Raw genomic sequence first — 25,631 nt, forward strand, 5'->3', positions numbered from 1 at the left:
TCTAATGGTTCTCGTCCCCAGGTCTGGATGACTGTTTGCAGCAGTACATAAAGAACTTTGAGCGGGAGAAGGTTGGAGGAGACCAGCTGTTGAGGATCACCCATCAGGAGCTGGAGGATCTGGGAGTTTCTCGGATCGGCCATCAGGAGCTCATCCTGGAGGCCGTGGATCTGCTGTGTGCTCTGGTGAGTCTTTATGCTTCTGATTCTAAATCTGCCATTCAATACTGAGTCCCCTGTTGATTGAGATCACTCGGAGAAAAACTATGTCACATTTTGAGGAGGCTATAAACATTTGTTTGAAGGACAGTGAACAAAAGCATGATGCTGAATGTTACTCAGTTTAGTTATTTTAAAAAGTTTTCATGGTCTTATTTTGGAAAACAGATAATAAAAGTAACTAAATCTAACAATATAAAATGAATTAATTTTAAATTTCACAAAAATGCTGGGTTCCACACAGTTCCTCCATGTTGTCCCAACACAAATCGATTAAGTTAACATAGATTTTACAAATTTAAGTGGATTAAACATGAAACAATTGAGTTGTCCACCAAAAAACTTATGAATTGTGTTGGTTCAACTCATATTAAATAAGTAGTTTGAACAAACAGTATTTAATAATTTTTTTTAAAACAAGACAGTATTCAATTCTTTAAAAGACTGCAAAAGTATTTATTATCTAGCAAGATAAATAAAAAAAACTAATAAGATCTTATTTTGGAGAATATTTCATTTCAAATTCTAATTACCTAAAAAAAAAAAGAATAAAGATGTGTGTATATATATATATATATATATATATATATATATATATATATATATATATATATATATATATATATATATATATATATATATATATATATATATATATATACAAAAGGAATGATTTATAAAAACAATTACATATAAAAAACAATATTGTAACAATACAGATGTGACTACGCAGGCGAGGATCCAATAGCAGAGTCTTTATTACACAAGGAATGGTCAGCCAGGCAAACAGTATTATGATGACAATCCAAAAGAGAAGTCAAAAACAGGCAAAGAGGTCGGACCAGGCAGCTAGCATCAGAAAACAATAAACAAGGCAAAGAATCAAACACAATGGCAAGAAGAAACCCTTTGTAATGTGTAACAACAAGACTCAGCAGTGTCTGTGAATGTGTGTGCTGTATAAATAGTTCATGTAATGAGTGCTTAAGCAGCTTCAGCTATGCAAGTTTGTAATCAGTCTGGATTAGGAACCGGTGTGTGGTGAATGCTTGGAGTTGTAGTCCATGTAATGGCGGATTTGTAGTCCGTTAGATCGCTGATAATCAGCAAATATCACATTCTAAAAAATACTACACATTTTATTTATTTATGTTTATGACTGGCAGTAAACAACAACATAAAATAAAAATGTCTCTAATTACTTATTTAATATATAAATCTTATGTAAAAAATATAAATACAAAAGTAACAACGTTTTACATCTCACAGTCTTACAACTTTCAATTGGAAATATACAGTCAAGCCCGAAATTATTCATAACCTAGAAAAATTCTGACTTAAAGTTTTACTTTTATTCAACCAGCAAGTTTTTTTTTTGGACCGGAAATGACACAGGCTTCTCCCAAAAGATAACGAGACAATGTTCAAGAGGCATCATTGTGGAAAAAAATATATTTCTCAGCTTTTATTTACATTTGAACAAAAACTTTAAGTCAGAATCTGCCAGCGGTATGAATAATTTCGAGCTTGACTGTGTGTATACAAACAAACACACAGTGCCCTTTTACTTAGAAAAACAATCACATTCTGAAAAGATTGCAAATGTTTTTTAGGAGGCATTTATGTTTGCAAATGAAGGACGTCATTGAACTTGACTTTTTAAAAAAAGATTATATTAAACAAATAAAATTAATATTAATAATTACTATTATAAACGTAAAAAATACCCAGTTCCTTTTTTTTTTAGCAAACTACAAATGTTGATGTATTGAACCGAAAACATAAAATAGAAAATGACTGTAATTCATTATTGAATTGTTCTATTTTGGACCCAAAAGAACCACAAATAAGGTAACTTTATTTTGATGGTCCAGTTGAGTATTAGTAGACTGTCTGCATAATGTCTGTTGATACAGACATTCAAGAGACATTTAACTGACTATAGGAAATTTTGCAAGTACATGTCAACTTACAATAACCCTAACCATAACCCCAACCTAACCCTAACCTAACAGTCTCCCTATAATCTAATGAGAATTAGTTGGCATGTACATAGATGCAGTGTAAGTAGAATTCAACAAACGGACCTTCAAAATAATGTGTGGCCAAATATAAATATGTTAAAAATAAAATATAATTTTTTATTTTTTTTTACAAAAATTTAAATGTTCTTTTAATGGTTACAGTTATTTTTTATTCATCTACCTTACAAAAAAAAATTTTGGAGGTGAAATGGTTAACTGATGTCATTGCACCTTCACCTAAATGCCAAAGATTTAAGAGTTTTCTTAATATGATAATATTATTCTCAGAGGAAAGATTTGCACAGATTTGTTCTGAAAATATCACTCAATCAGTATTTAAATGAGGCGTTTTGCTCTGTAGGTTTGTTCCTGTGGCTTTAATCTGTAACTGCTGTGCATGTGTGTGTGTTTCTTGACTAATTTTTATTGCTATGTGACGTTCGACGGCTTGAAAATGATTTTCAAAAAGGTACCAAGAGTACAGACAGTGTGGGAGATGAGGAAAGGATTTAAGCTGAAATTTGCTCTGCACCGCTTGAGCCTTTTACATTATCTAGCATTTAATAACTAGCTTTCCATCTAATTCTCTCTTTCTCTCCCGCTCGAATCTCTCAGTCGAGGTATTAAAACAATGACTTACCAGCCCACGCTTTCTGAATGTCAGCAACATGACGACAGGATGATGTTTATCGCATTTATCACAAGTCTCTCCTCAAGCTTTATCCTTTTTGTCCTTTTTATGTTTTTGCTCTTTCTGCGGAAATAGGCCAATTTCTTGCTGGCTCGTCCTGAGATTGAATTTCAGCGTATAGTTCCCAGGTGTCAAACATACACAAAGCCATGTAATCCGGCCTGAGGGAGAATTCGAACAATAATATGAAATAGTCATAAATAAAACATTGTTTCGAAAGTTAAATGAAGTTTATTTGCTACAGTGTTTTATCTAAGAAGCAGTAGACATCTATAAAATGGAAAAATATTTGTGTGAAATATTATATCTACTATAATGTCTACTTTTAATTAATCATTTTTAATTAATCATTATCATAATAATTGTTTTTTTTAACAATGTGCAGGAAAGACGCACCAGCATTCACTGCATTTAAAATAATCCTGTAATGCATGATATGGAGGCAAATATATGTTATTTTTATATTTATGTATAACGATGAATTCATGTATTGTTGTATTACATGAGCAGGAGTGCAGTTTCTCCTAATTTATCAGTGTAATTACAAATGGTTTGATTTTATACAAAAATATATGTAAATTATAGGAGGATTTTTAAAAGAAAATTTCCGTGTTAGATCTTTTTCATCATCAAAAATAGTTCTGAGCAGAAAGATGTGCTCCTCAGAGTAACACTGCTGTGTTTCATTCATGAATGAATCAGTTTTTGAATGATTGATTTGAGTCCATGAATCCCTGACTCAATCATAATGACTGTCATTTACTTCAATTCTAAATGAATCGGCTGTTTTGAGCTAAGTCTTTGAATGAATGTGTCATCACTCATTAGGGTTGATACACACTAAGCCAACGCCAAACAACTAGCACAGACAAAACCCAACTGTGTTGTCTCCTCGGGTTGGCTCATGTCTGTTTCCGTCTGGACCAGTGGTCCCCAACCCCGAGCTGCGGACCGGTACCACCCACACAAGAAATCATTATTATTTCTGTTTTATTTCTTATCTTGAGTCTGAACAATCTTTTATTTTGAAAAATGACCATATTCTCAGTCAGTTGAGTGCCAAAATGTAACACAATCAGCAAAATGAGTAATAAACAGAGCTCTTTGGAATGTTTCTTTGCGAAAGGAAAAAGGCCCAGTGAACGACCCACGAACTGCCAATGAATGGATCCCCAACCCATTTGTCGACAAATCAGGTGAATCCAGCATGTCTAGGCAAGAAGAAGGTAGACTGGTGGAGATTGCAAATGATGGTGGCCATTCAAATATCGCGACTTTTCATCGCACAAGAAAGTTATACTTTGCATGGAATATACACATTTCGGTAGACTTATAATCTCAGACAAACCGAGAGTACCCAAACAATGCAGTGCTTTTTAATTTCCTCCTTAACAACTTGTATCACAGTTGCAGTAATGTTTTGCCAGCTTGGTATCCTCTGAGAAAACAGTAAGATGATGTGCCTTTCCGCACCACAAGGGTCAGTATCTGCTGTCTCAAACAATAAATAAAGTACCATTATCACAGTAATTGTCAATCACCACAGGGGGAATCACTCCTGTAAATATGTCTGATAATCTAAAAATACATATAGTTTGCATATCGAACAAATCGAAATGAAGCAAAATTACAGTCGCCCTCTTTGTGTTTCTTCTAGACTTGATTTGTTTACTTTCTACATTACACCTGTGCTCTGATTAGTTGCTGATTAACCAGTCAGATCATTCTCTTCAATCCGACAGCTGATTCGAGTTGCTGAATTGGGCCAATGAGCTCCAACGTTATCCCAATGAGGAGATATTTATAAAGCTATACTAGCTGGACCAATGCTGACCAACAGACCAACAAAGTCCAACGGCTTTGTTTTGTGTGCTGAAGTGATTTTCTGATTATTGGTAGGAAGTTTGCATTTTTGTATGTCGTAAACATCAGGAGTGAGCTTTTGTGAAAATAGTTCAGACGCAGTGATATACAACACAATTACAGTATATGACCTGGTGAATTCTGAAACAATTGCAATAAAATCATTGGGTCTAATTCAGTAAATTTTTGTGTGAATTGTGCATACAGACATTTTAACAAGGAAGTCATGATTCATCAAAACTTTTGTACTAAAATTTATTCTTAATGCATGAAAAAAAAATCAAGAATGACTGATATCACACCTACACGATTATTTAATTATGTACGCTGGGGCCTAATAAGCATAATTAAAGAACCCTACATATAATTAGATATGATATTTACATGGTGGGTGAAAAGTAACTCAAGATTAAAAAATGATTATGGAGTATGATTAGAGGTCTAATTATAAAAATAGATATAAACATACAGTACACACCCCTACAATGACCTATCATATTGTTTGAAAAACAATTGTCCATTTTTCCTGTAATTATATTATGGTTATTGTAGTTAATAATAACATATACAGTATTATTGAATATACGAATTTACGGCCCGCACAAGGCGATGTTTTCACCAATTCTCAAAGACATGTGAATTTGCCACCTGTGGTATAGTTGATCTGTGAGATTCCTAACACAAGGTGAACTATAATGAGAGCGAGGGACTGAAGCTCTGGCCTGTGCCGCTGACATTTAGGAGAGCGTTAATCATAAATAGATGACTTTGCTGTGCTCTCTATCTGTCCTGTGAATGTCAGCCTGCAGACATTGTGCATTTGAAATTAGCCATAAAGTGATGGGACATCTCTGGTTTCACATAAAAAAATGTCTCATCAGTACGATTTGAAAGTAACCTTTTAAATGAATCATTCTAGCATTTTAATTATTATTTAATATTAATTTTAATAATAATATTCATAATAATAATAAAATTTATTAATAAATAATATTAATAATGGGGTTCAGCCACTGGTGTCAGAAAAATAACCTTAGTTCATGAAAAAAGACAAGATATTTGAACCCCAGTGACACTTATTTTCTTAATATTTAATCCAAATCTCACTTCATTTTGATAAATTTTATTTTGGGAAAACAACTTTAAAATTGTTAGCCGCCAGTGATCTAGTATCTGCAGATCACTGGAGAACTACACACACACGCCACATATGCGAACTACAACTCCCAGCATGCAACGCGCACACACCGGTTCTTCTTTGACACTGATTACGCTGACAGCTGGTAACTTATCAATGACTAATATCCTGGACTATTTATACAACAGGCCACAGTGGTTAGCCCGATCGCCTCACAGCAAGAAGGTCGATGGTTTGAGCCCCAGCTGGGTCAGTTGGCATTTCTGTGTGGAGTTTGCATGTTTTCACCATGTTCGCGTGGGTTTCCTCCGGGTGCTCTGGTTCCCCCACAGCCCAAAGACATACAATATAAGTGAATTGAATATGCTAAATTGTTCGTAGTGTATGTGTGTGAATGAGAGTGTATGGGTGTTTCCCAGTACTGGGTTGCAGCTAGGCATCCGCTGCGTAAAACATATGCTGGATATGTTGGTGGTTCATTCTGCTGTGGCAACCTCAGATTAATAAAGGGACTAAAAAAAAAAGAATTCATACAACACACTTGCACTCAAAAAGTGCTCATTTTTCTTCTACCTCTAGCGTCGTGAAGTGTTTCTCCTTGCCTTGCCATGGTTTGATTCTTTGCTTTGTTTATTGATTTTTGATGTTAGCCGCCTGAACCAATCTCTTCACCTGTGACTCAACTAGTTTTTTGGATTGCCCTGTATAATGCTGTTTGCTCATGTGTTTGACCGTTGCCTGCCTGACCATTCTCATCTCATTTTCATCCGCTTTTCTGGGGCCGGGTTGCAGGGGCAGCATTCTTATGAGAGAACCCCAGACTTCCCTCTCCCCAGATACTTCCTTTGGGTGGATCCCGAGACATTCCCAGACATAGTCCCTCCAGCGTGTCCTGGGTTTTCCTTGAGGCCTCCTCCCAGTGGGACATGCCTGGAACACCTCCCTAGCTAGGCATCAAGGAGGCATTGGAAACAGATGCCCGAGCCACCTCAGCTGACTTCTCTCGATGTGGAGGAGCAGCAGGTCTACTCCAAGCTCCTCACGCATGACTCCTCACATAAGTTACCGTCTGGTCGGCGCTGTTACCGTCTGGTCGGCGCTTCAGAGCACCGAGCACAAAAACAGCCAGACACAGGAAAAGTTTCTTTCCTCAGGCTGTCTACCTTATGAACAGTTAAATATTCCCCTACTGTGCAATAAATATGTGCAATACTTTCTCATACGCACTTGTACACAGCACCTTATATCAATATACAATGCAATACTTTCTACATTCGCACTTGTACACAGCACCTTATAACCTGTATATTTATAACAATCTGTACATACAACTCAACAACCAGGTTTCTTCACTAACCGCATCTGTTTAATGTTCATCATTTTTTATTATTATTTTATTTTTTCAGATTATTTTGTGTTGTCACATGTCACTTTATGTACACTGGAAGCTTCTGTAGCCAAAACAAATTCCTTGTGTGTGTGAAGCACACTTGGCAATAAAACCGATTCTGATTCTGATTCTGAATTCTGATTCTGAAGGGTGCGCCCTGCCACTCTGTGAAAAAAGAAACTCATTTCGGCCGCTTGTATCAGAGATCTTGTCCTTTCACCCATGACCCAAAGGTCATGACCATAGGTGAGAGTAGGAACGTAGATTGACCGGTAAATTGAGAGCTTTGCATTTTGGCTCAGCTCCTTCATTACCATAACGGACCGATACATTGACCGCATTACTGCTGCCGCTTCACCAATCCACCTGGCCATTCTTTGTTTAATAAGACGCTTCCAGATCAGACACTGTTTAATAAGACGCTTTGTTTAAGACGCTGGCATTGGATCCTCAACTCCGTTGTCCAGAACCGTTTGTTATAAAAAAAAATGTTATAATGCAATAAAATGTTAAAATAGTGTTTGCTGTGTTTTATTAATATCATTTTTCAAACATTGTTTTATTTTAACTAAATGAAAATGTGAAATATTCTGTTATTTTCTTGAGTTTAGATTGATTTGTTTTTACTTTAATAAACCTATTTTAGTTTAGTTATGATTTTATCATTTATAGTTTTATATAGTTATAATACATTCCCAGTGATGGATTGCAGCTGGAAGGGCCTCCGCTGCATAAAACATATGCTGGATAAGTTGGTGGTTCATTCCACTGTGGCCACCCCTCATTAATAAAGGGACTAAGCCGAAAATAAAACTGAATGAATGAATAGTTATAATGCAGTATGTCTGTGTCAAGACCAAAATTATTATATTTAAATGACACTTTTTAAATGTATTAAACCCTGTATTGATAAATTAACATAATAACAAATTCAAATACATTTAAATTATAATTTTGAATAATATTTAAAAACTCATGTCAAATCAATTTTTTACCTTATTTATGGAAATAAAAATAGAGTAAAACAAAGTAAAAAGGTTAAAAAAGTAACAACTGAAAAAGTAAAAAGGGCAGAAGGACAAACCAAAATGATTCAAATAAAAACTGAAAATACTGTATATTCAAAACGTACAGTAAATAACAGCAGAGGCTCAGTAAATTACCATTTTCCAATCAACTGTTTTCTATAACCCAGGCTCATTCTGAAAACGTACCTCTATATACATTTCTGGAGACCGTCAAATACATCTCAGGAGCTTTTTTGCAGTTTTTGTTTTCGTGAATCCACCAGAGGCTGCTGTGTAAGATCTCAAATTTCTCTAGTGAGTGCCAATCGCACCTGCTGTTCTCGCATAAAATTCATCAGAGGCCGTTGTTGACTGACTGTTTGACTGACTGATTGACTAACTGACTGACTAATCGACTGACCCACCCTCCCCTCTTCCTAAACCCAACCAATAGTGTTTTCAAAAACACAGATTGATAAGCGGTCAGCTGGTAGGCGCGAAACGGATCGGCGTAATACCGTCCTGTAGCGTTCATTTAAACAATAAAATGCAGTCATATGTACTTCTGGCTACATAATTCAAGATCTCCAGAAATGTATGTAGAGCTACGTTTTCAGAATGAGCCTATGTTGGTTTTCTAAAAAGCAAGATTTAAAAAAGCCTCAAACCATCTCATTAAAAAGGAAAACACAATAAGAAGGAAAATGACTTCTCTCCAAACAATGAAGCATCCAGTGGCACAGCGAAGTGTTTGGAGCAGAGCATTCATTCTTTGAGGTCCTGCTTCTCCTCAGTCAGGTGTCTTTGAAGCCATCAGACACAAAGCTGCTCACAGACGTTGATGGAGGCCATGCAGAGAAGAAGCGTTGAGTCTTTATTGTCTGACAGCACATTGACCTCCGAGACCCGAACTCTCAAAGCCCGTCGTTCTCTCACTTCTCTGTTTATCTCTCTATTCCTCCACATTGCTTTATCTTTCTGTCATGCTGGTGTGTGTTATCTGCTGAATTCACGCTGAGAGCTTCTAAACAGATTAGCATAGAGGATTCTCAGCATCTACCTACACACATACTGGCTGATGAGTGTGTGTGTTTGCATGTGTGTGTCTACAGGCTTGTTTTAGTGCACCAGGTGTGTGCTATTATCTGTGCTTGTACTGTGTGTATGTGTGTGTGTATCTACAGGCTTATTTTAGTGCTCCAGGTGCACTGTTATCCCTAAAGTTGTATTAATTCAAAATACCTAGATTCAATAAACATAAATACCAATTTTTTTGCTTAATTACTCAATTTGTTTAGTTTGTTGTACGATTTGCATTGAATTTTTGAATCTACTGGAATGTTTAAATTGAATGTACTTAACAAAGCTTATTCTAGTCCGTTATCAAAGTATTGATGTACAAGGGAAAATGTGATTGGCTCTTTGTCTTTGGACTGACGTCACTGGTGGATACAGCATGAGCGCGCATTTTCGAATGGCTGCTGATCACTGTGAGTACAATTTCATATTTTTGTCTCAAACAGCCCATACATTGTTTTCCTTTAATAAACAAAGTACGTAACAGTTAACAAAAAGCTACATGTAAGATTAAGCTGTGTCTAACGTTAGGATCATGTTATTGTTCCGGTCAATCGTAACCGCCATTACCTCATTTATATACAGTTCTAAGACGTGCAAAGTGCAAAGACGTGCGTAATGCGATCGTGACATCGAACATATAATTTGTATAAAAGTGAATGTAAGTTTTGCCTGTGTTAGCGTGTTCATTTATGCTACGTTTTAACCGATCGCGGCCGCCGCATTATAACTTAACGTTACAGTTACTGTACGTGAAAACATGCTTTATGAGGTCGTCACATATAAAGTTTAATATTGGTATTGTATTTGATGAGTCATCCGCGTTTTCTGTTGTGTAAATTGATTATTTTTTCAGTGGTGGTTATGTATCGTCAGAGATGTTTAGCATAACATTAACCTGAAGCTTTTTTTTATGTTTCTTTGTAAGTGAAGCATTAAACGTTTGACTAGAATGCATTGAGATTTGCCTCTTTCTTCACATGTAAGAAATACGAATCCATGTTAGTCAGCAGTTTTTAAAGATATGTAACCTCGTGCTCATCAACATGATCTTAGCAAGTGCATTTTCAGGTTATTAGAATGAAAAGCTACATAAATAAATAGTTGTAGCGCTCTAATTCTTTTGGTTAACAGTATCTGTTTGGGAGAAATTTGGAGTAAACCGATCAAAATATGTAAATATTTTTTGTCATATAGTAATCTAATGTATATTTTTGTAACTGCAGATTCCAGAAAGATCAAAGCAAGGCCAACCAGGATGAGATGAAAATGTAAGTATTGCACATTTGCTTGTAACAAAAGAGGGTTATTATTAAAACATGGGAGCTATGCAAGAACCAGACATTTCCATGCATAAATCAGGAATGTACTTGTAATGAAATGAGTACAGCATTGATAAACATGATAACATGTTAATTTGACAGTTGTTCAATTTTGACATTTCTCTGATGTTAATTAACTTTTTTTGTGTGTGTTTTACTACTACAGGTGTATCAAGAATTCAACCAGATAGTTAGAAAGAATCTTAAGCAAGAATTCTATGGGTCTCTTGATCATCACTGTCCACAGCTGATTCAGATCTTCAGGTCAAAGAGAGGTCTCACTGTGTTGCCATTGAGTGCTTCCAGTACTTCTTGGTGATGACCCAGCTGATTTCTTCAAAGCATGTTTTGTAAGTATCATTAATAAATGTTTTTGTATATTTAAATACGTTTTTTGTATCATGTTTCTTAATGTGCATTTATGTTAGCAATAACAATAAATAAATCACCCACAAAATGTCTTATTGTAGTTCATTCATAAATAGAATAATGATCAACACCTTTGAAACTCTAAAATAAGTAGAATAACATAAAATCTTTAGTAATTTAATTATATCAAATTTTTTCATGCCATATGCAATGACTTGTATACAAAAAAATTTATTTAGTGTTTTTGTAGTATTTTATATATTATTGAATACTGGATTTATTTGGGTATATACAATTAACAAATTATGTTTGCATAGAACTAAAATATTCAATACAAATAATATATATTAAAATCAAATGTACACCTCTAAGATTTATTTATGTTATCTATTTATTGTTGTAAGCTTCAGATTATGGAGACTCATGCCAACATGTGCCCACTGGATTCCTTAACCGAGAAAATTAAGATGTGGCTCTGCAACCTCTGTCCTTTCGCCTCCACCCATCCTCAGTGGGAATCATATAGGAGGGGAATGTTGAAATGGACAATACACCCCTGGCCATGTAACTTTTTGGATTAACCTATGAACTACACCTAGGCTACCCAAAGTGCATGGACAATACCCTTCTTTTCATTCAACAAGTTTGGGTAAGAAGACGCTGAAGGGTAAGATTCTGGCTGTTAAAAAAATCAACTTGCCATGTAAAAAGGTACAGAAAAGGCATATTCCTTCAGGCTTGCTGTCCTAACTGTGAGATAATTTTTTTTTTAAACTATGCCTTAGTGTTTGGCAAGTGTTAATATTCCATAATGTTACAGTTTAATAAAATACTGTGGTTGTTTATGATTTGTATGTGATTGTAAAAATTGTTTAAAAGATTTTAAGCAATTGTTTTAATATGATTTATAACAATAAATATTGACTAATTGTTGTACAAGGCATTTTCTAGTTTTGTCACGTGTTTCGGATTGATATTCCTAAGTAATTTTAAATAAAGTGTAAAGTAAATTTTTATTCTTTGTCCTTGTTTGTAATGTAGGTGTATTTTCATTAAATCATTTATAGTGAATAGCTAAATTTTAAATTATTTCTGTCACAACATTCAGGTCAAGATTTTATGTATTAAGCGTATACAGGTTGATTGAACCTAAAAAATTTATGGAAACTCGTTGCCCTAAAAAAGCTAATTTTGTTTTGTGGAAAAAACAACACCTTTTAGGTTTATTGTACCTAAGATTTCAATAGTGTTGTACTAAAAACCTTCATTTCAGTCAACTAAATATTTAATTAAATGCATTTGAAATCATAAGTACAATAAACTAAAAAAGTGTTGTTTATTCAACAAGATGAAATTAGCTTTTTTAGGGCAACGAGTTTCCATAAATTTTTTAAGTTCAATCAACCTGTCCGGGCTTACAGTGTGTGTGTTATTACCTGTTCTTGTACTGTGTGTGTATGGCTGTGTCTGTGCGTGTATTTGTTCTTGTTCTTTGAACAGGATGGAGCCCATTACTTTAATTGAATTCCTGCTGATGTGAGAGGAGATACCAAAATTGATTTACACACACACTTTTGTTTTTGGGAATTGTGGCAACATTAAATAGGTTTTCATTCTTTTTAAACTGTACAAACTGTATTTTCTATTGCCCTAACCCAACCCTACCCCTAAACCCAACCCTCACGGGAAACTGTGAACAGTTTTACTTTCTAAAAAAAAAAACTCATTCAGTGTCCTCATATTTCACCACCTTCTTGTAATACCTGTGTCATATCTGTCATTATACAGATTTGTGTCCTAAGATGTCCCAAAAACATTTACACACACACACACACACACACACACACATATGCATGAGGTCATATATTTACATAACAACATAGCAGTCACTCTCCATCTACATCTGTTGTTTTATGCTAAACTGATGATATTACCTATTAATATGCTTTTAAGCTAGGTACATCACATATACCTTCTTCTAAATGTAAATATATTACAAATTTTGTGTATTTAAAGATGTGGTCCAGAGTGTATTTTTAAGGCTTGGTTGTGTTCATAAAATGCAAAGCAATGTGTGCTCACGCTTCAAAATGTTCTTTTTTTTATATATCTTACTTTGATTATAAACAATTACTCAGCTAACACGAAAACGACTGTCATATTTCCTAGTTCCTCTGAAAGGCCACCCTCAAGAGGCTCTGATTGGTCAGCTAACATAATGCTAACATTCCATGTCACCAGGAAAAGCGTGATGCATGCACTTTTGCGCTGTGTAAACACTCAGTCAGTGTAGCTGTTAGCAATATCCGTTATAGCTGAATATCCGTTATACCTGAATCAGACAGAAAATAAAAAGGACACAGCTGAACCCCACACCTGCTCTCTAAATTAAAATCTGACAAGTGTCTTTCACATATATTTGGGTTATAAGCATGTGTAAGTAATATGAAACGTTCACATATCTTTTGCAAGTTTGTTATTTGTGATGTAGAACACACGGAAAGAGTCCGCATAGAGAGACACTGCAGCACTGGTTAAGACTGTGGGTGTTTACAGCAGTTTGACTGATAAATATAAATTTGTAGCTAAATTGTTAGCGGTGCCAAACAGCATTTCCCGCTGTTTACATCCTTGTTTACGTCCTTGCTACAACATACTGTTAACGCTAGAAAGTGGCTCACAATCCACACCTTCATCGGTTGGCGGAGTTTTTAGCCAAATCCAGCACTGAACTGGGACAGATTCTGTAAACTGTCCTTTGTCAAATGCTAGCTATATATATATATATATATATATATATATATATATATATATATATATATATATATATATATATATATATATATATTTTTTTTTTTTTTTTTTTTTTTTTTTTTTTTTTTTTTACATTTTCTGGAGCATAATTAAAATTAAACTGTAGGCACTCTCTGTTGTCGTGTCCTTTGGAAGCCCAAATACAGAAACAGAATGAGTTCTGTGGAAATAGCAGCGTTTGGACGGCATTTCAGCTTTCTCTGCTATAACATTATAGCTCTTCTGGCCACACCCCTTCGCTTCGTTTTGCGTAGGGAATGCACGTAACCTGAAGCATTTGTGATCTTATTTACCTGGATGTATTTTTTGTAGTCCCCAAACTTGGTTCGCTGTAGGCTTTGCTAAGCTAACTCTGTAAAAAGCTAATGTCTCCCTTTAAGCATATTACATTCAGAGATGTTGTTTATGTTCACACAGCTACATTACACATCAACTAAAGTTTAAAATATGATATCAAAGTGGACCACCCCTTTAAGTTATAAATATATTTTGTAAGCAAGTACAAGTACCAGTAGTTAAAATAATATATACAATAATAAAGTATGGATCCTTAATATAATAAAATTCTTATGTATATGTGTACAGTATATATGATCATAAAAAGAATATATCTAACACACACACACACATATATATATAATATATGTCTAACACATATTATATATGATAATATATATTAAATATATTTTGATGACAACATTTTCATTTATTGATATGTATATTATAATGTTTTGTGTGTATGTCTATATGCCTGTATTGTCACTTAAAAAGTGACATAAAATCCCATCATTAAATTTGGTTAATTATAGAATTGTATTTATAATTGATCATTTCATCATTTATCTATAATTATCTATAATTCTTATTTACATTAAAATAGTTATAAATAATTGAAGTACTTTTGTTGATCTGCTTATTAACATGGTGTAAAATAAATAATTTGAAGCATAAACGAAGCATAAAACATTATAGTATCAATGAAGTAAATGGTGTAGGATTTACTTTTAAATCATTTTCATTTGGAAATTGCTAGTAACTTGACAAATACTTTATATTTTTAACATTTTTAAATAAAAAGGAACATCAAAGTATGTGAAATTAGAAAAAAAAACTAGCTAAATATTTTCTTGTAAAACACACTCCAATCTTCCTGTTTCATTCCACTGCTTGTGTCCACTGACATGTTTCTATTGAGTCGGAAGTCAGTGGATTTGAAGCTAACGTGTGTGTCTGTGCTCCTGAATGTATGTGCATGATGCTGCTTTTGATCAGTCTCTGCCCCTTGATCAGGACTCTTTATGCAGGAACAAGCTCATTTGGATCCCTGCCAAAAGTACCTGGACATCTGCTGCGACCCTGCAACACACACACGCACACACGCACACACGCACACACACAAACACACACACACACGCACACATGCGCACACACACTCACACACACTCACACACACACACACACACACACACACACACACACACACACACACACACACACACACTCTTTCCAAGTACTGCATTTCAAATAATGGGTTGCATTTCCAGTTCAGATACCTCTTGAAGACATTTTAAATAATAATGATATGCTACAAATAATGGCTTTTTAAAATGATTTATTCATCATAAAATAATGTTATGTTTCGTATTTTAGTGTGACATTAGTATTACAAGCAGTGTAACGCAGGGTAACGCATTACCAGTGTTGGGGTAACGCGTTATAAGTAACGTTACGTAATAGTATTACTTTTTAAAAGTAACGAATAAAGTAACGCATTACGTTTAAAAATAAGTAATATTATTTCAGTTACTTTTTAAAAAAATGTAATGCGAGTTACTTTTTACCTGGCTGGTTTTTAAAAATATATATTGCGGAATAAAAATGACCTTGGTCAGGTTGAATCACACACTCAATAAGAGAGCATGCTGCGAGGGAAAAGACGCGGCTCGCAATCATCATTGGGTCTGTTTTGTCACAGCAGTCAGTGTACTGTTCTAGTCACTGAATAACTCTCAGGATATTGGTTTATTTCGAGTCAGAGAGGGCATCCGGTTTGTTAAATAGTAAGTAGACGCAAACCGTTTTACGGCAACTTAGTACAATTTAATGAACTGGTCCGACCGGTTCACTTAGAAGATCAGGTTAAAACAAACGATTCATTCGCAAATCGCCCGTAATCACTACAGACAGTCAGAATGGCTGGTCGGGATTTACATTTTTGCAATGAGTTCTTGTTATTTTGAACTCATCGAAAAAAAGAAGTGGATTGTCATTAACAATTTCACGTTTCCATCCAATGAGACAAACAGAACAAAATCGTCACTTCCTGATTAACTGGTGCAAAATATCAACAGTAAAAACGTAATTTGCTGGTGGTAGGAGAAGCTGCGTGAATCTTTTCTTTATTTAATAAGCGACTTGCGCCTCAGAAGACAATATGCCAACAAATTGCACACTTGAGAACTTTATAGGGTTTTTTTGTCTTTGTTGTAACGTTTTTGGTCAGATGCGGATATACAGATGTGTGTGAGGGGTTTGTGGCATGTATGTGTGTGTGTGTGTGAGCTCCTATATCAGCTGAGAGGCAGAGACTCTCAGTGCATTGTTCATACACTGAACTTTATGTTCTGTCTCCACCCACTCAACGCACACCTCTGCATATGAAGCGCTCACTCTCTCTCTCTCTCTCTCTCTCTCTCTCCCTCTCTCTCTCTCCCTCTCTCTCTCTCTCTCTCTCTCTCTCTGCTGAATATTCATTTGGGATCTCTGAGTGATCTTTGAGGGTGTGCGCGTGAGAAAGAGAGAGAGAGAGAGAGTCAGTGAGCATTCTTTGTGTCTGTCACTCTTAAAGCTGTGCTCAGTGCTTGATGTTTAGTGCGTCCTCATTAATAGCTCTTTATAAATGGATTCCCTCTTAATAAATGAATTGATTTGTATTTATTTGAATTTATTGGTACATTTGAATGTACTGGTGCTAATCACTTTTACTTTTAGTAGTAAACGCATCACATTTCATTATTTTATTGTTTCGTTTTTCATAATAGATTAATTAATTGGCAGTATTTTCAGGCAGTCACCCAGCCACCTCACTCCCAAGGCCCCCAGCTCTTCTTTATTGTAATCACCATCACCTGTAGCACCTCATTAACTCTCTTTAAAAGCGCTCACTCACAGTCCCTCAGTGTTTGGTCTACAGTCAGCTTGCCTGATGGTATGAGGCTCATTTATCGATCGTCGTGAAGTCCAGTGTTGCTTTCCTTTTCACCTACAAAAGACACTCAGATAGGCATGCTTATGGTAGGCTCTCATATCCTCTGCACATCACAACTATCTCTGTTCAATAAAAGCCTAGTTTTGATTGATCTCCTGGCTCCCTTCCCTGCTTTTTGGATGTTTTCCTTAAGCTAGATCTTTCGGTCAGTTCATTTCAATAAACCCGTTCAAAAAACGGATCACAGGTTCTTTTACGCTACAGGGTAATGATGTCATCCACAATGGTGTAATGACAATTTTCCCATGTTAGAACACAACATATCAAAAATTTACAGTCAGCAATCATAATTTTGTCAGTTAAAAGATCACCATGATCTGAAAAGTTTCTTACAATTCAGTTTTGCAACCTAAATGAAGCATGATTCACTTATTTAAATGCCATTATGATTTTCTGTTATGAAATAAACTTACGTTTCATTATCTCATTTAAGAACCTCCTTTTACCTGTGCTGCAGCTTAATCAGTTGTCCAAGCTTGATTCAGATGGTTCTGTGCTGCTGTGTCAGTCACAGCAGGCTGTCATGTACTGTTTGTGTTCGGTTCACCACCTGCTGAATCATACATGTGCAGCTTTATCTGTTCACCGGTTCGCAAATCAAATCTGGTCTTAGTGTATACTGTTCTAGTAATTACATAACTTGGGAAATTGGATTATTTCGAGTCAGAGAGGGTGTCAGGCATTTTAAAGAGTAAGTAGTTTGTGGATAAGTGCTTTCTGGAGAAGCAAACTATTTCAAATGATTTAGTTCAATTTGGCAAACTGGTTCAACCAGTTTACTTAGAAGATCCGGGTAAAAAGAACGATTCATTCACAATCGGCCTTCACTAATTAAACAAAATGTAATCATTTAACTCAACAATTAGGTTTGTCCATTATTTCCATTATTTAATCCCAAAACAACCTAGCATTTTTTTGAGTGCAGCTTATTAAAATAATTATTGTAAAAATGTAACATTTTAATCTTTAATATGAAATGAATTTAAGCTTCAAGTACAGTAACATTCAACATTTTGCAATGAGGTAATTAACATTTGTTAATGCATTTACTAAGGGATAATGTACTGTACATCCAGACAGTTCATGCAGAATAAAGCCTGACAGGCTTATAGTGTAGGGCTTATCAACAATCAACTGGATGTACATTATCCTGCTTATTATACAGCTACTTGTTAAAACCCCCAGAAACCATTAGGCACAAAAAATGATCTTAACTGTAATAAGTGAGTATCTCTTTCATGAATCGTAAGGCTTGTTCCTAATGGCTATCAGAGAATAGAGTTTCTTGAAACATCTTAACTGACCAATCAGAAACAAGTATTCCAGTAAAACTAACATTCACTAACAATTAGCAATACATTCGTTACTGTATTGACCTTTGTTAACAGTAATAAACATATAACTGTTCATTGAAAGCGCATACCATATGTTGTATTCCACATGTTGGGATTAACATAAGCTAAAATAAACAAATGACATATTTTTCTTGTTAACATATATCGTTGATTTTTTTTTTCTTTTTGCACAGTTTGCACAATTGCAAACTCACAAATTCTGTCATGCCAACAAAACACAATGAAATATAAATCAAAAACCAAGAGAGAGGAGAATCATGCATCTAAAAAAAGGCACAAAACAGCAGGAAAATGAGAAGCATTGTTCTGATTGAGTCATTCCTGTGATTGTGAGCCAAGCAGTTTTGCCTCTAAAACACTCAGTGCTCTTTATCTCTGCTTGACAGAACTACGGGCTGGAGACCGAAAACCTGAAGACTCTTTCGCACAAGCTCAACGCCTCTGCCAAGAACCTGCAGAACTTCATCACTGGCCGCAGACGCAGCGGCCATTATGACGGCCGCACCACCCGAAAACTGCCCAACGACTTCCTCACGTCTGTGGTGGATCTGATTGCCGCTGCTAAGAGCCTCCTGGCCTGGCTGGATAGGTTAGTCCTGCAAAGAGTTTCACATGCACCAGATCAATACACAGATTAAAACACGCTTTATATAAATAAACACATATTACATTTAATGGAATTCATGCTTTTTATGGCCGTGATGGAGTAGAGCCAAATTCGGTGGCCTTTACTTCAGAGGTGAACTCCTCTGAGAAAAGGCAGAGGAAAGAGATTTGATATCAAATAAAGATTCAAAATATGACCTTAAAGGCTAATAGGGGTCTTTGCCCAAGCTCTGGGGACTTTCTTGTTATCATTCGGTGGTGAAAGTCTGATGAATGATAGTTGATGGTTAGACGAGGCACTGACTGAGAATTCTGCTGGACTTACAGTATAGTATATAGAAATGCAGATAACTAGATTAAGTATGTTATTATTCAATTACACATACACACACTTGTACAGCTATCTTAATGGAGACTTCCCATAAAGGTAATTATTTTTTACTGTAAGGACTGTATAGTCCAGAGATGCCCAAAGTAGGGCTCGCGGGCCAAAGTTGGCCCATTGTAACCTCTGATTTGGCCCACCATCCCATCGGAGAGGAGAGTGAGTAGGATGGTGATTGTTATGGCGAAGCCTTTAACACAGAGATCGTTTCTAATTTGAACTTTTTTTTGTTTGTTTTATTGCTGAGCTACAAAAAAACTGAAATTAAATGTTTCAATTAAATGTAAATGAATCAGATTTTTTCAAATGTAAATACTGTACTGTCACTCGACAGATAGAGGACTAGGCAGAAGACATCAGCAAGCAAATCAAGGCAAAAACTAGCGTAATTTTGTAGTAACTTCATTATAAAATGTTTTTTTTCTAGTCATTTTTAAACATTATTAATTAAATTAGGAAATTACCCATGGTAAATTACCTCACCTAGCCTCGATCAAGTTTGGTTTTTGGCCCTTCATAAGAAAAAGTTTGGGCACCCCTGGTATAGTTTATCCCCCTACCCTAATCCTACATCCAATCCCAGTTTATCTTAATTTATTCATCTTAATTTTTTGTTGTTGCTATTTTGTTTCTATACTTTGGTTTTGTGCTATATTTAAAAAAAATAAAATAAGTGTTATAAATTATTACTAAATTAAATAACAAATTTATGGTTGTTTCTTTTTTAAATTATTAATTTGGTAACACTTTACAATAAGACTGTATTAGTTGAACAAACAATGAACAATACATTTACTACAATATTTTTCATGTTATTTAACATTAGTTAATGAAAATACAATGGTTCATTCTTAGTTCATGTTCAGTGCGTTAACTAATGGTAACAAGCATGAATTGGGATATTAGTAATGCATTATTAAATGTTGAATTATGATTAATTACTGCTGTACAAGTATTGTTCATACTTAGTTCATGTTACTAAGTATAAGTACATTCAATAATGAAACCTTATTGTAAAGTGTGACCATTATTTTAATTTTAATTGTTGATAGTTGAATGCTGTTTTGACTGTTATTAATTGGTTAATCTGGCATTTATTTTTTTGATTAATCTGATCTTTTATTTGATTGCTATACTGTATTGTGCAAAAGTTTTATAGTAAATTTTGGTAGTAAGATATTAGTAGGTTTATTTCAGGAAGTATGCATTTCATTGATTTCTATTCAATTGGTTTTATTTTCAAGAGAATGCTTTTCTAAATCTCATATTAATCCAAAAATCTCGAAAAGAAATATATAATGCCGTCCACCAATTATTAGCAGTGGCTTTTAACATAAGTATAGTAGGATGATTTCTGAAGGATCTTGTGACACTGAAAACACTGATTCAGAATGATAATCCCCCAAGCTGAGCTTGCTTAGAATAAATATAACAATCATTTGTTGATATGAACGCTAATATAGTTAAAGGTATACTTCACCCCAAAATGAAAAATATTGAATCATTTACGTACCCTCAAGTGGTTATAAACTTTTATGAGTTTCTTTCATCTGTTAAACACAAAAGAAGATATATTGAAGAATGCTGGTTCCTATTGTCTTCTGTAGTAGAAAAAAATGACTAGAAGACAATGGGTGCCAGCTACCAGCCTTTTACAAAATATCTTTCTTAAGAAAGAAACTCAGATATGTTTGGAATAAGATAAAGATGAGTTAATGATGACAGAATTAACATTTTTGGATTGATCTATAACTTTAAGGCATTTCTTTGTATTTGATCTAATAAATACAGATCTCAGATAGGTTTGGAATGAGATAAAGATGAGTAAATGATGAAAGAATTAACATTTTTTGAATAAACTATAACTTTAAGGCCCTTTCTGTATATTAAGTAATAAAAATATAGACTAAATAAAATAAAATTGGAAGAATTCCAAGTTTAATTACTGGATTTTATTTATATATTTTTTTAATAGTAGTTTTATTAGTCTTACTTCTAGTCTACATATCTAAAAATGCCTAAATCAAGGAGCATTTTTTTAGACTTAAAAAAAATGTAAAAATATATATTTAGAGTAGAAACAAGATAAAACCTAAGAAAACCTAAGAAAAGCATTTTTACAGTGTTAAGGTGCATCCCCAAATTCTGTTGTCCTTAAATAACCTTTCTAGGCCTGTGATTTTGTGCTTACGCTCAGAGAAATGGCTGTGATTCCTGGAAAGATCTTCCAAAAGTGACAGAGGGTGTTGATCCAGGAACATTTGCTGTTTGTGTAAATCATGTCGTCTTCCCTCCAGTCGAGGGATGGCACATAGAATTAGACTGACGCTTTGTGTTGCCAGAAGTTACAGAATTGCGGTCTCTTGTCTAGGTCAGGTTTGTCTGCTCACATTCAATCATGTTGATTTGTGTTCCAGGCCTCAGCAATCAGGTACAAGGATGAGTGAAGAGGTCTTATGTAACACAGTCTATTCTCTTTTCAATTCTGGATTTTACCCGCATGGCTTCTGTTCATGTACGGTTGTCTTTAGGCAGAGATTTCTTTATGATGTATTGATGAGCTGTGTTTCAGACAGAGAAAGAGATACGTGAGGAAAGTGAGAAATAGAACATTTTTGCCCAGCCATTGTATGAATTATTTTTTTTCCATAAGCACGTCTACAAGGAATCCATGCACATTTTCGGTGGTGGTTGTGGAGACAAAATATTCTGTAGAATTTCACATTCATTGATCCTCTGTATCAGAAATTCTCAAGCTTTTTAATTTTAATTTTAATAAAGTTTAACAATTTAAATGCTTCTTATTGGATATTACGTCGTTCAATGCGACTATACACATGACTTTACGAAGAGCTTACGACCTACTAACTACGGCTTGCTTTAAGAACATGTTAACAAATTTAGTTACAAACTAGCTAGTAGTTACAAAGTTCTTAGTGTGGACTTTACCTTCCAGTTTAAGAAAGAACCTACGAACATCTGGTGCAAGCCTACCCATGAGATAACTAATGCCCTAACGCAAGACACAGTGCCTTTTAATGCAGTGACCAAAGAGTGATGTAAAAAAAATCTCATCTAAATGCAGGATAGGAGATACACACTTCCATCTCGCACCTATTTTAGTCATTTTGGAGTACCACAGCTGTACGCTTAACATCATGATATTTTGTGTAGCATCTGTGATATTTATTTTCTTTGAGACAATATAAGCCACAGAAAGGCTCTTATTGGCCATATTAGTTTGCTGAGTGCTCTGTATTTTTATAGTTAATATTTTTTTGTTCGTATAATAAGCTACACTACCTTCCTAATTTGAGTTCAACTTGTTTACAGAAAGTCATTTTATTTGTGCTTACTGTTTATTCTAGAGAAAAAAATGAGTGTTTAATTTATGAATATTTAAAAGAAAATTTGAAAAAATGTTTAAGTAAATTAATATCGTTTCAGTTCCTTGTTTTAACTAACACTCACTGCATTTTAGCAGTAAGAAGCCGCGATACAGATTATTTAGTTGAAGCTTGACTACAAAATTAAATCGCAGATCAAATCGACATCGCAATATCTGTTAAAAAATCACAACTAGATATTTTCCCCAAATTGCACAGCCCTAGTAAGAACGTTATATTCTTTTTAGTTCACATATTGTGTGTGTATGGACTTTTAGCATTGTAATTACTTTAGACATTACATTGTTGATCTTTTTGAAGCGTTAATTAAAGGCATAAATATCAGTAAAGTAACTGCTGCAAACCTTAGTCAATAATGTTGCATGATTAATTGAAACACTCGCTTCCCATCAACTTTGTGTCTGAAAGAAAACCCTACAAATGCATATGCATTAAAGTAAGCTACAAAAAAAGTGTCCATGCATTAATGCCTTTAGTAACTCCTGCCAGTAGTTTCTAAATTCAAAGGAAGGTATGCATTGGCACAAACTGTAAGTAAGTCTGGCTCGTAAGTTATAGACTGTAATGCTTCAATGTTCCTACATGTTCAGTTTGAAATGAATGTAAATCTAGCGGGTGGCTGAATGATCCATTTGGCATCCAGCTGTGCTTGACTCAGTCCAGGTCCCTCTGGTACCAAGCTTGGCTTAAAGCTGGGACTGGGACCTCACCGCACAGTAGGACACTTTCCATCAGACGGCATTTGATATCCTCTCAGCCTCAACTCACAGAGAACTCTGTCTCTCTGTTGCTGTGCCCAGGCACCCGCTGCCCTACTCTCTGATCCTGGACCTGAGAGCGGTCCATATCACACAAACACACTTCACATTGGCCGGGTCTGGATTGGTATCAAGCCGAGAGGCCTAATCCGCACACCAGCTCACTGCTTGCTGACTAAGGTGAACTTGTAGCCAGTCAGTGTTTGGGTTAGGGATGTTTCTGAGTTTCAATCTCTATTATCAGGAACAAGGCCACTGGTTGGGAGGGGGTGCCTTGTTCCCCTCGTTCATTAATGCTGGCCTAATTACGCTCCCTGGTCTTTCTTCCCTGCCAAAACAGTCCCCAGCAGATCTGCCGTCTCCCCTGCAGACATAGTGGAAGAACAGAAGGAGCTCTGAGAGAGAGGGAAGAACCGAGTTACACTAATGCAGGTGAACGGATTTGAAGCCAAGAGACATTATGACTGACTTGAGAGTCCTTTTCCCTTAAGTGTTATTGGTTGATATCCATCCAGGCTGACATCGGCTCTCCTCTGCCACTTGCCAAGCTGGTGATCATCATTTAATGGTATCTGGCTGCTTCTGTTGGGTTTGTTACGGGATTTCCCCCGTCCTCATTTTACTGTGGGCGGAGCTCAGAGTGGGAGGTGCTTATTGAAAGGCTGAGGAGATTCTGTCAAGTTTATATTGAAAGCCAAAACTGATCATAGTCAGAGTACTGTTTGTGCCACATTGATTGATTATTCAGGCAACAAAACAATGCCTTTTTGCCATTGGAAATTTGTGTTCAACCTGCAGGCACAATGCAGTGAACACTGTGTACTTCCATTCCTCACAGCCTCATTTTCTCTTGTGCCACTTTAAATTTGGCATCGGCTCTGAATAAGGTCTTTAGTTTTTTGGTTTTGTGCTCAGCTCATCTGTTTTCCAATTCATCCCTTGTCAAATTCTGTCCTGAATAAGCCTTTGATAGTGGATAAGCCAGTTTTAGAAATTCAGTTCTTTTAAAATGTAAAAATAAAGCATACTAGGGTTAAAATGAGTTTATACACTATCTTTAATTGAACTTAATGACTATTAATAATATTAGGTACAAATGCTCATCAGAATGGGGAAAAATATCATTTACAAGCATAGTACAGTATGTACTTTTCACTGCTAGAGGGCGTGTATTCACAACAAACAAAGACGCATTTTAATGATACTGTGTGTGGAATTCTGGCAGTTGTCTTCTTCATTACATCCAAAATGTATATTTATAAAATGTATATTTAGATTATCATAGCAGTTCTGGGTTAAAATGACTTGTTGAAGTCAGATATCAGAGGAAAACTTCTAGACTCGTTGGAGGTAAAAGAAAGACAACAGTAACTCCATTCGTTAAAAATGAGGTCTGAAGAAAGAGCATCTCTGAAAGCACAACACATAAAACTTTGAATCAGATGGGCTACAGCAACAGAAGAGCACACTCTAAGAGCAGGACACCGAGACTGCATTTTACATAGTCACACCAAAATTGTACAATGAAATAGGGCTGCACGATTCTGGCTAAAATGAAAATCACGATTGTTTTGTTTTTTTGCTTAAAATAAAAGGAAAAATAAGGATTTTCTCACAATTCTGTAGATGTAAAATTAAGGTTAATATGAGTAGGCTATCATTATTGTTAATTCTCAAACATATGGTAAAACATCAGTACAGCCTATGTGTAGGTCTACTGGTAAATTTAGTATAGACTTGGAATGGCGGACTTGAACAGACTTTAAGTTTGTCCTGGTTGTTAATTAACAGTAAAGTGATGACCTCAGAATGCAACTATTCATAACTCTAAAGCTGAATTATTATGTTTGAGACATATGCTTGCAATCTGTTATTGACAACATTATTAGATATGTTTTTCCACTGGTAAAATGAAACATGTGTCATTATCAGATTCCCT

At 35.2% G+C, this 25,631-nt stretch overlaps 1 protein-coding gene and 1 long non-coding RNA gene across 6 annotated transcripts in view; both read left to right on the forward strand.

Moving 5' to 3' along the window:
- The window catches only part of cnksr2a (connector enhancer of kinase suppressor of Ras 2a), a 162,756-nt gene that overhangs the window by 35,871 nt on the left and 101,254 nt on the right, over positions 1-25,631 (forward strand). For all 5 annotated transcript variants that reach the window (XM_056450149.1, XM_056450151.1, XM_056450150.1 and 2 more), the window contains exons 2-3: positions 22-185; positions 18,923-19,125. In XM_056450149.1, the coding sequence (XP_056306124.1) occupies positions 22-185; positions 18,923-19,125 (367 nt within the window). The remainder of the gene's footprint in view (positions 1-21; positions 186-18,922; positions 19,126-25,631) is intronic.
- LOC130218114 (uncharacterized) lies at positions 9,792-11,573 on the forward strand. Its single transcript, XR_008835920.1, has 4 exons — positions 9,792-9,821; positions 10,635-10,679; positions 10,897-11,080; positions 11,504-11,573. It is a non-coding gene; the product is annotated as an uncharacterized LOC130218114 (long non-coding RNA).

This window comes from Danio aesculapii, chromosome 24 (assembly GCF_903798145.1).
Source record: "Danio aesculapii chromosome 24, fDanAes4.1, whole genome shotgun sequence".
Taxonomy (NCBI): domain Eukaryota; kingdom Metazoa; phylum Chordata; class Actinopteri; order Cypriniformes; family Danionidae; genus Danio; species Danio aesculapii.